The sequence below is a fragment of the Austrofundulus limnaeus genome, unplaced genomic scaffold, assembly GCF_001266775.1.
Source record: "Austrofundulus limnaeus strain Quisiro unplaced genomic scaffold, Austrofundulus_limnaeus-1.0 Scaffold776, whole genome shotgun sequence".
Classification (NCBI taxonomy): Eukaryota; Metazoa; Chordata; class Actinopteri; order Cyprinodontiformes; family Rivulidae; genus Austrofundulus; species Austrofundulus limnaeus.
In genome coordinates, this window is record NW_013953178.1 from 134,120 (window position 1) to 144,413 (window position 10,294).

Consider the following 10,294-nt stretch of genomic DNA (forward strand, 5'->3'; position numbering starts at 1 on the left):
CGCGGCCCATAGGTTAAGAATCTCTGCTTTAGTTCAACTCTTCGTGCACCTGCAGCTTCACAGGGGCGATCAGATGATTTATGAATCCATGTTTCTTACGATGCTGTTTGTCTTGTTCTTAGATATAAAGTACGACGCGGCGAAGGAGGAGCGTTACCAGCAGGAGCTGAAGCAAAGAGAGCTGCAGCGCATCGAGGAGGCTCTGCAGACCGCTGCACGCAGAAGTAAGACGAGCTGAGCTGCAGCTCCCGTCGGGTGTCCGTGTGCTTCCTGCTTCCTCACCTCTGTGTCGTCATGTGTGTGCTGCCTGAACTCTGCTCACCTGCCCATCCCACAGTGCAGACTCACTCTCTGAAGGAAAGTCCACCCTTGTGCAGTTTGGAGTTGTCTTTTTTAAAGCAGGACTTAATAAGAATGACCTGGTCTTTACCAGCTTCTAAAATGTTTCCAATGTAACGTCAAGCAGGGGCGGAGCCAGGGGGTGGCCAGGGGTGGCCRTGGCCACCACAGACAAACATTTGTCCACCCCTTTGGCCACCCTGCTGTACACAYCCCTTACACAGTGAAACAACCTTTAGGGTGTAATAATCCTCCTGAACAGTTGGTGGCAGTGTTTAACAGTTTGAAACATCTCCAAGCTCAAAGAAGTGACAAAGAAGTGATTGTTTTCTTTGTGTTATCTGACTTACGGTGACAAATGTTTTTGTTTTTTTGTCATCATAACACAGCGTTATTCTCTGTTATGAAGGCTGCATGATGCTCTGTCCCTTTTTGGTTATGAGTAGACCTATCACTAAATCAGAAAAAGTGAAATGCCCCCTTTATTTCACTGTTGGTGATTATCAATATTGCACCTGTTCATTGGGTACAGTTATTAATWCTAGTTTTAAACATGCAGTAGAAGGTCATCATTGTTTGGCACAATGTTGTGTTGAAATTAACAATAAGTCAATAAACAATAAAAAAGTAAAAAGCACCCCTAAAGTCATTAGATATGATAAATTGTGACACATTAATTATCCTTATCTCAGCTGTAGCAGTGAGTTTAAAACAGGATAATGAAACTAGTTTAATGAAGAATCTKTSTCTGAAATAATTATTAAATCAAATGTTTATTTATGTAGGTAAAAGTATGTTTAACAACCTGGTAAAATACACCAGAATGCAGGAAATGGTATTTATTTTGTTCAAAATTTTCTGGGGGAGTACCCCCAGACCCCTCAACATTGTGTCCCCCTACTTTTTTAAATGGTTCTGACACCCATGTTTATAAGGTAGACAGTGCCTGTATAAGAAATAAGGAAATGACAAAAACACAAAGATCTGTGGAAACTTTCAAGTAAAAATTTATGTAATTTTCTTGGCCACCCCTGTGTGAGTAGTGGTCCCCRTCTGGCCACCCCTGAGAAAAACGTCTGGCTCCGCCACTGACGTCAAGTGAAGACAACACATTCCACCGTGTTGTTCTTGACTAAACTGAAAGGGGGTGGAGCTTCCTTTGAGCCTTCGTTCTTCAACCTGTGGCTCACCTGAACAATAACCCTGCAGGTGAATTTACTAAYGTTCTGTCTGTCCTGTTCATGCTGCGTTTGCTGTCAGAGTCCCAAGATTTGCTGTTTGATCTGGAGAGTGTAGTTTACAAGGAACCACTCAGTGGTAACACACACTACAACACACACACACACACACACACACACACACACACAGTAACACACACACACAGTAACATCTGACACACTTTAACTATGTCTGAACATTATGTTTAAAACATGGTGAATGTGTGAGTGTTGGCGTGATGGTGAATTTGTGTGTGTGTGTGTGTGTGCTGCTTCCTTGTGTCTTTGTGTATTTCGGGCTTTTCTGTCACTAACTGCTCTCTCTTTGTTTAATGCTGGCAAAGTCCCAAAAGGACGTAAAAAACATAAAAAGATAAAAAAATCTTTAAAGAAGTTCAAAAGACATGAAAACAAAACAAAAACAGGTGAGTATTTATTCTCTTGTCTGGTATAAAATACATTCCCACTTTAAAAAAGTCGATTGTTGTGTCAAGTTGAACAAAATAGATGCAATTATTTACAACCCTCATAAAGCTTTATTTTATTCACAGTGGAACAAAGTAAACAYACTAAAAGTTTAAACCAAATAAAATACATAATTTTAAAGAAATGTAATGTAACTATGAATTTAATGGAAAKTGCATTGATCATTGTATGTACCTACAGTATAAAGACAATATTTGTCCAATACGTTGAACTTACCACACTTATTAGATGCACACATGTGGTGCAGTAGGCAGCAGATATTTAGGTGCCCAGGGGGCAGTTAGGGAGTTAATGTCTTTATCAAGGATATACAAGTTTTAGAAAAACTTAGAATCCCATCCATCCATCCATTTTCTTCCACTTATCCGGGGTCAGGTCTCGGGGGCAGCAGCCTAAGCAGAGACCCAGACTTCCCTCTCTCCAGACACTTGGACCAGCTCCTCTGGGGGAAACACAAGGTGTTCCCAGACCAGCTGAGAAACATAGTCCCTCCAGYGTGTCCTGGGTCTTCCTCTGGGTCTCCTCCCAGTGGGACGTGTCCAGAACACCTCACCAGGGAGGTGTTCAGGAGGCATCCTAACCAGATGAACCACCTCAACTGGCTCCTCTGGATGTGGAGGAGCAGTGGCTCTACTCTGAGTCCCTCCTGGATGACTGAGCTTCTCAGCCTATCTCTAAAGGAGAGCCCAGACACCCTGCAGAGGAAACTCATTTCAGACCCTTGTATCCACTATCTCATTTTTTCAGTCACTACCCAAAGCTCGTGACCATAGATGAGGGTAGGAACGTAGACCGACTGGTAAACTGAGAGGTTCACCTTCTGGCTCAGCTCTCTCTTCACCACGACAGACCAGTACAACACCCACATCACTGCAGATGCAGCACCAATCCGCCTGTTGATCTCCTGCTCCATTCTTCCCTCATTTGTGAACATGACCCAGAGATACTTAAACTCCTCCACTTGGGGCAGGACCTCCTCCCCGACCCGGAGAAGGCACCCTACCCTTTTCCAGCTCAAGACCATGGTCTCGGATTTGGAGGCACTGATTCTCATCCCGGCCGCTTCACACTCAGCTGTGAACAGCTCCAGTGAGAGATGGAGATCAGGATCTGATGAAGCCAACAGGACCACATCATCCGCAAAAAGCAGAGATGGGATCCTAAGGTCACCAAAAAGGATCCCCTCAACACCTTGGCTTCTCCCAGAAATTCTGTCCATAAAAGTTATGAACAGAATCGGTGACAAGGGACAACCTTGGTGGAGCCCAGCTCTCACCGGAAACAAGTCCGACTTACTACCAACAATGTGGACCAAGTTCTGGCATCGGTCCTACAGGGACCTAACAGCCCTTATCAATGGGCCTGGTACCTCATACTTCCGGAGTACCCCCCACAGGAGTCCCCGAGGGACACGGTCGAACCGAACGCCTTCTTCAAGTCCACAAAACACACGTAGACTGGCTGGGCGAACTCCCATGCACCCTCCAGGACCCTGCTGAGGGTGTAGAGCTGGTCGGCTGTTCCACGACCAGGACCAAAACYACACTGCTCTTCCTGAATCTAAGATTTGACTATCTGACAGACCCTCCACTCCAGGACCCCTGAATAGACCTTACCAGGGAGGTTCAGAAGTGTGATCCCCCTATAGTTGAAACACACTCTGTGGTCCCCCTTTTTAAATAGAGAGACCACCACCCCGGTCTGCCAATCCAGAGGAACTGGATAAACGTGTTGGTGGGATTTAGGAGGTCTTCCAAGTATTCTGCCTACCGACCCACAATCTCCCGAGTTGAGGTCAGCAGCGCACCATCCCCACCATAAAAAATGTTGGTGGTGAACTGCTTTCACCCCGAGACGTCGGATAGTGGACCAGAATCGCCTTGAAGCCGTATGGAAGTCTTTTACCATGGCCTCTCCAAACTCCTCCCATGCCCAAGTTTTTGCCTCAGCGACCACCCGAGCCGCAATCCGCTTGGACTGCCGATACCTATCGGCTGCTTCCGGAGTCCCACAGGCCAAAAAGGCCCGATAGGACTCCTTCTTCAGCYTGGTAGCATCCTTCACCGCCGATGTCCACCAGCGGGTTTGAGGGTTGCCGTCACGACAATGGAGATACGGAACATGGCCCACTCGGACTCAATATCCCCCACCTCCCCTGGAACATGTTCAAAGTTCTCCCAGAGGTGTGAGTTGAAGCTCCATCTGACGGGAGACTCTGACAGATGTTCCCAGCAGATCCTCACTAAACGTTTGGGTCTGCCAGGTCTGACCGCCATCCTCTCCCACCATCGGAGCCAACTCACCACCAGGTAGTGGTCAGTTSACAGCTTCGCCCCTCTCTTCACCCGAGTGTCCAAAATATGCAGCCGCAGATCAGATGAGACGACAACAAAGTCGATCACTGAGCTGCAGCCTAGGGTGTCCTGGTGCCAAGAGCACATATGGACACCCTTATACTTGAACATGGTGTTCGTTATGGACAATCCATGACGAGCACAGAAGTCCAATAACAAAACACCGCTCGGGTTCAGATCGTGGGGGGGGGAGGYCTTCTTCCCAACCACGCCTCTCCACGTCTCACTGTCATTGCCCACGTGAGCGTTGAAGTCCCCCAGCAGAACGAGGGAGTCTCTGTTAGGAGCGCTCTCCAGCACCCCGTCCAAGGACTCCAGAAAGGGTGGGTAATCTGAGCTGCTGTTAGGCTCATAGGCACAAACAACAGTCAGGACCCGTCCCCCCACAGATCCCATCTTACGTATTTCATCCTCCCTTAAGTGCAGATCTCTCACTAACTGAAAACGTTTGATGCATCATGAAACAAAGCATTCACTACAATAAAGACCCAAAACTTTTGAGCAGCTTGAATCCTCCATCAGACCAGACTGGGACAAGGTTCCCTCCAAAACCTTCAGACCTGGTTTCAGTTCCTGGATTATTACAGACTAAGGAGATGCTTCACAGAAACACGGACCAAACAACTTTTTTTAAATTATGGTAGCTGCTGTTATCAAATTCAATGACCTTTTTTAACTTTTAAATGTATATTTTTTATTTTACATATTTGATATGTGTACTATGTTCTACTGTGAAAAAGGCGAGTTTGTGGAATTTGTAAATCATTGCATTCTACGTACATTTACATTTTACATCATGTTCCAACTTTTCACAGAACTGGGACTGATGATCTGAATATTTAGCTGTGAGGACAACAGAAACAGGTTTTATTTAWTGAAGCTGGTTTGGTAATTTAGGGCTGCAGCTTGTTCTGGTTCCAGTTCAGGCCCTGGTCTCAGGCGTGTAACAGATCCAATCTCAGGTGTTTGTTCAGGTCCAGGTGTAACTGAACATGGTCCTTCTGGTGGTTCCAGACAAACCTGAAGATGAGAAGAAGGACACGTTTGTGGAGAAACTGGCCACTCAGGTGATCAAAAACCTGCAGGTGAAGATCAGCAGCATCCACGTGCGTTACGAGGACGACGTGAGTACTGGTCCAGGCTGAAGTCTTAATTCTGGCTCAGAGTGATGGAGGAGGCATCACATGGAGACTGGATTCTCAGCAGCTTTGATGTTTGTTTCAGCTGTCGGACCCACAGTGCCCCCTATCCATGGGAGTGACCCTATCAGAGCTCAGTCTGCAGGTATGTGCGCGCGCACACACACACACACACACACACACACACACACACACACACACACACACACACACACACACACACACACACACACACACACGTATAGATGCTGATCACAAGTTTATTTTCCTCTGTTTATTCTTCAGACCACAGATGAAAACTGGAAGCCGTGCATTCTGAATGACGCTGCAAAGATCTTCTATAAGGTGACAGATGCTCTGCTTGCTCTCACCTCAGACACCTGCTTGTGTGCCCATCTTCTCACATGTGGAAACTTCTCCTGTTCTTGTTTCAGAAAAGAAACAAGTGTYTGATGTGTGTTCTGTATTTCCCTCTAGTCACTTTGATGGTGCTGAACTAACAGACTTTAAAAACAACATTCAGATCTCCACAAACTGAGCTCACTGCTTTCACTAAACAAACACCTAGAAGTCCTGTTAAATCTCCACATCCTGTTTCAGTTTGACTTATACTGTGTGCTGACATGAAGGTAACTCTGAAATATGTCACAAACTCTGTGCTCACCAGTGGAGTGTCTGCAGTCCACACAGAGGAAACTGTGGACTTCCTCTAGCCTTCAAAATAAAAGCATTGCAAAAACCTTCTACAAAAGCTGACCTCTGGCTCTGTTCAGTTTGGGACAAGACTGAGTTTGCTGCTGTTGATAAAGTTGTTCATTTCTTTGTGTTTTTATTTTGTAAGCTTGGCCGCCTGGAGAGTCTTTGTGCCTACTGGAACGTCAACAGTCCAATGTACTACAGGCAGTCGTGGCAGGACATTGTGGTGAGCTGATCAGCTTCGTCTGGTGTCTTTTGTCCCCCATCATGAAGTGAAGAGGGGACTTAGAAAAATATCCTCCATCCATCCATTGTCTGAGCCAATGAAGGAAAAACTTGAGAAAGAAGCAACGAGCCACTTTCCATTTTGATGTTTAGCTGCATCAAGTCCACTGAAAGTTGGGTTGCAACATCATAATCCAAGATGGCTGCCTCTATATATGTCCATTCAATCTGTGAGCTGGATAACTAAAACAAAGTTACAAACTTCCATTTTGGCTTGTGGTTGCTTCTTGTTGTGAGAAAGACCACTATTGAAAATTGGGTTGCAWCATCAACATTTCAAGATGGCCACCACCATAAATGTATTTAAACCAGCCAGCCCAATAGTTTTTATATAGTTTAAAACTATAGTTTTCTCAAATGTTTGGGTCAAAAATAAGCAATGTGATAACTTCCATTTTGGCGTGTGGCTGCAAGTCCACTGTTGAAAATTCAAAATCCAAGATGGCCACCAACCCTCATCTCAAAAATGATAACTATTCACTTTTCAAATCCTTCAGCAGCGGGTAGGATTTGTGTACCGCTTGTTTAATACCCTTTAACAAAGCTACTTTAAGTTTTTAAACATTCCGTCTATGTTTTTGTGTAAATAATGATGAATACATAACACCGCTCCTCCTCATCCTCTCCTGCAGGCTCAGCTGAAGTCTGGGATCAGTGGGAAAGTCCAGGAGCTGCCCCACTATCAGTACAGTGAGTCCAAGTCTTTAAATCATAAACAGAAATAATGTTGTTCATTTAAAGTGTTAAAACTGAACCCATGAGTCAGAACAGTGTCTCTTCCCTCAGATGTGGTGGATTTTAGTGGACAAAAGTGGAGCATAGTGGACCATAGTGGAGCATAGGGGATTTTAGTGGACCATAGTGGGGCAAAGTGGATCATAGTGGATTTTAGTGGACTGCAGTGAATTTTAGTGGACCATAGTGGATAATAGTGGAATTTAGTGGACCATAGTGGATCATACTGGACCATAGTGGATCATAACAGATTTTAGTGGATCATAGTGGACCATAGTGGATCATAGTGGACCATAGTGGATCATAGTGGACCATAGTGGAGCATAGTGGATTTTAATGGACCGTAGTGGATCATAGTGGACCATAGTGGATCATAGTAGATTTTAGTGGACCATAGTGGATCATAGTGGACCATAGTGGACCATAGTGGATCATAGTAGATTTTAGTGGACCGTAGTGGATCATAGTGGACTGTAGTGGATCATAGTAGATTTTAGTGGACCATAATGGATCATAGTGGACCATAGTGGATCATAGTAGATTTTAGTGGACCATAGTGGATTTTAGTGGACCATAGTGGATTATAGTGGACCATAGTGGATCATAGTATATTTTAGTGGATCATAGTGGATTTTAGTGGACCATAGTGGATTTTAATGGACCGTAGTGGATCATTGTAGATTTTAGTGGACCATAGTGGATCATAGTGGATTTTAGTGGACCATAGTGGATCATAGTAGATTTTAGTGGACCATAGTGGACCATAATGGATCATAGTAGATTTTCGTGGACCATAGCGGATCATAGTGGATTTTAGTGGACCATAGTGGATTTTAGTGGACCGTAGTGGATAATAGTTGATTTTAGTGGACCATGAAGGGTCAGAGTTATTTAAAACTTGATAATTTAATATATTTAGATAATCTTGACCAACATTCCTTAAAGAAATGCATTTCTCTAACAGCTACAAACACACAAACACAGAATCTTGTTTCTGACATTGTTTTGTTAAATTCATTCCTCTCTTCAGTCTTCAAGCCCATTTTTGCTTCTGCTAAAATCTGCATCAACCCCGCCGCTGAGGTGCAGCTAAAATCTCCGAAGGCTGACTGTCAGCTGGAGGTCCAGAACATTGCCATCGAGATGACAAAGCCACAGGTAACAGGAGACACAAACCAGGGGGTGGAGACAGGTGGAGACAGTCATGTCCCCTCTATGTCCTCTGCAGTACCTGAGCATGGTGGATCTGCTGGAGTCCATTGACTTGATGACCAAGAATGCCTCCTACAGGAAGTTCAGGCCTGACGTTCCTGTCCATGAAAATGCCAAACTCTGGTCAGTTTCATCTGTTTCCCTCAGTTATTAAAGTTTTTTGATCCAGTGATGATAAAAAGCTCGACACAATGTTGTGTTTGACAAACAAACGTAACCAGATTTAGAAATTTAGCCAAATATTTATCTTTAAATTCTCTGACCTCTCGTAAAACAAGAAACCAAAGCATTAAGGACTRAGGAAATGGATTTTTATGGAAGTGAGACCTGAACAGGGTCTGAATGTGATGTCTGGYTGTGTCCTGCCTTGGTCAGGTGGAGGTACGGGTTCAACAGCATCATGGAGGTCCACATCCGACGCATCAACCAGATGTGGACCTGGTCCAACATCAGACGTCACCGGGAGAACCTGAAGGCCTACAGGATCGCCTACAAGACCAAACTGCTGAGCCAGAGTAAATCAGCACCCGACATWGAGCAACAGGTCCAGGTGAGTGGCCGGCGAGGTCCGATCCAAGTCCATACAACCAACAAACAGCTCTGACCCAATCCCAGAACAAAGATTGTTCAGTTTTTGTCTACTTCAGCATCTTTTACATGTGGAGTCCCACAGGGTTCAATTCTGGGATCACTTTTACTTTCATTGTACTTGCTTCTACTGGGGTTTATTATACAGAAGCAGGGTCTTTCCTTTCATTGGTAAGTTGATAATTGTAAAAATAGTTCTGCAGTCATTCACATATAAGATAAACAATTTTGGTCCAAGTATAGAACCCTGAGGAACTCCACATGTAATTCCACRTAGTTCAGATCTGACATTATGTATTTGTRCAAACTGTTTCCTATTTTCCAAATAACTAGATATCCACTGTAATGCTGGTCCTCTAAGCCCATATTTCCATATTTAATGTAGTTTTTCAAGGAGAATGCTGTGATCATTCGTGTCGAATGCTTTCTTAAAGTCAACATAAAAACTGGTGCAATATTGTTTTTGCTCAATAGCACTTGTTGTTTCTTCTAACAGTTCCATGAGGGCCATTGATGCCATTTGTTTTTGTGCTTTGTTATTCCTGATCCCCTGACTGCTTGTATTTCTGTCCACCCAGGATCTGGAGAAGGTCCTCGATGTGTTCAACATCACTCTGGCCCGACAGCAGGCCCAGATGGAGGTAACCCCAGCGTCGCTGCTCTTCACTCTGCAGGTTCAGCCTCAGTCCTCTCACTGCAGACGCTCTTATTGAAACCCCCTGCAGGTGATCCGATCGGGGCAGAAGGTGGCTGGGAAGAAGGCAGGAGACCAGAAGCAGGGAGGGGGCTTCTTCAGCGGCTGGTTCGGATGGAAGGGGAAGAAGGAGGAGCAGGAGCTGGAGGAGAGCAAGGAGTCAGAGGGTGAGTGACTCCACCCAGCCTGATGYGTCCCTCTCACTCAGTTTACTGATGGAGTCTGTTGATGTTCAGGTTCAGGTCTGGACCAGCTCATGACAGCCGAGGAGAAAGAAAAACTTTATACTGCTATTGGCTACAGCGGCAGCTCCCACAACCTGACTCTGCCCAAACAGGTAGACACACCTGCAGCCATTGTTCTTTTCGATTAGAGCTCGGGCTCTTCTTAAAGGAATGCATGTCGCCTGCCAAACTAAAACCAGCTCATGTTAAAAACTGATGGAGGAAGAATCAGTTTGGTTAAATATTGAAAATAAAACATATTTAACTAATAGCAACTACTAAATAAAGTGCCTGTGACATCAAATTTTTGTAATAAATATGAATG

General features: G+C 44.7%; 1 protein-coding gene across 1 annotated transcript in view; it reads left to right on the forward strand.

The window, feature by feature from the left end:
• The window catches only part of vps13c (vacuolar protein sorting 13 homolog C), a gene marked incomplete in the record, with an annotated part of 84,931 nt that overhangs the window by 16,185 nt on the left and 58,452 nt on the right, over positions 1-10,294 (forward strand). The window contains 12 exon segments of the mRNA XM_014028527.1: positions 124-224; positions 5,411-5,520; positions 5,621-5,680; positions 5,821-5,880; positions 6,377-6,457; positions 7,149-7,206; positions 8,282-8,409; positions 8,480-8,586; positions 8,839-9,013; positions 9,630-9,692; positions 9,777-9,912; positions 9,982-10,082. Coding sequence (XP_013883981.1) covers positions 124-224; positions 5,411-5,520; positions 5,621-5,680; positions 5,821-5,880; positions 6,377-6,457; positions 7,149-7,206; positions 8,282-8,409; positions 8,480-8,586; positions 8,839-9,013; positions 9,630-9,692; positions 9,777-9,912; positions 9,982-10,082 — 1,180 coding nt within the window.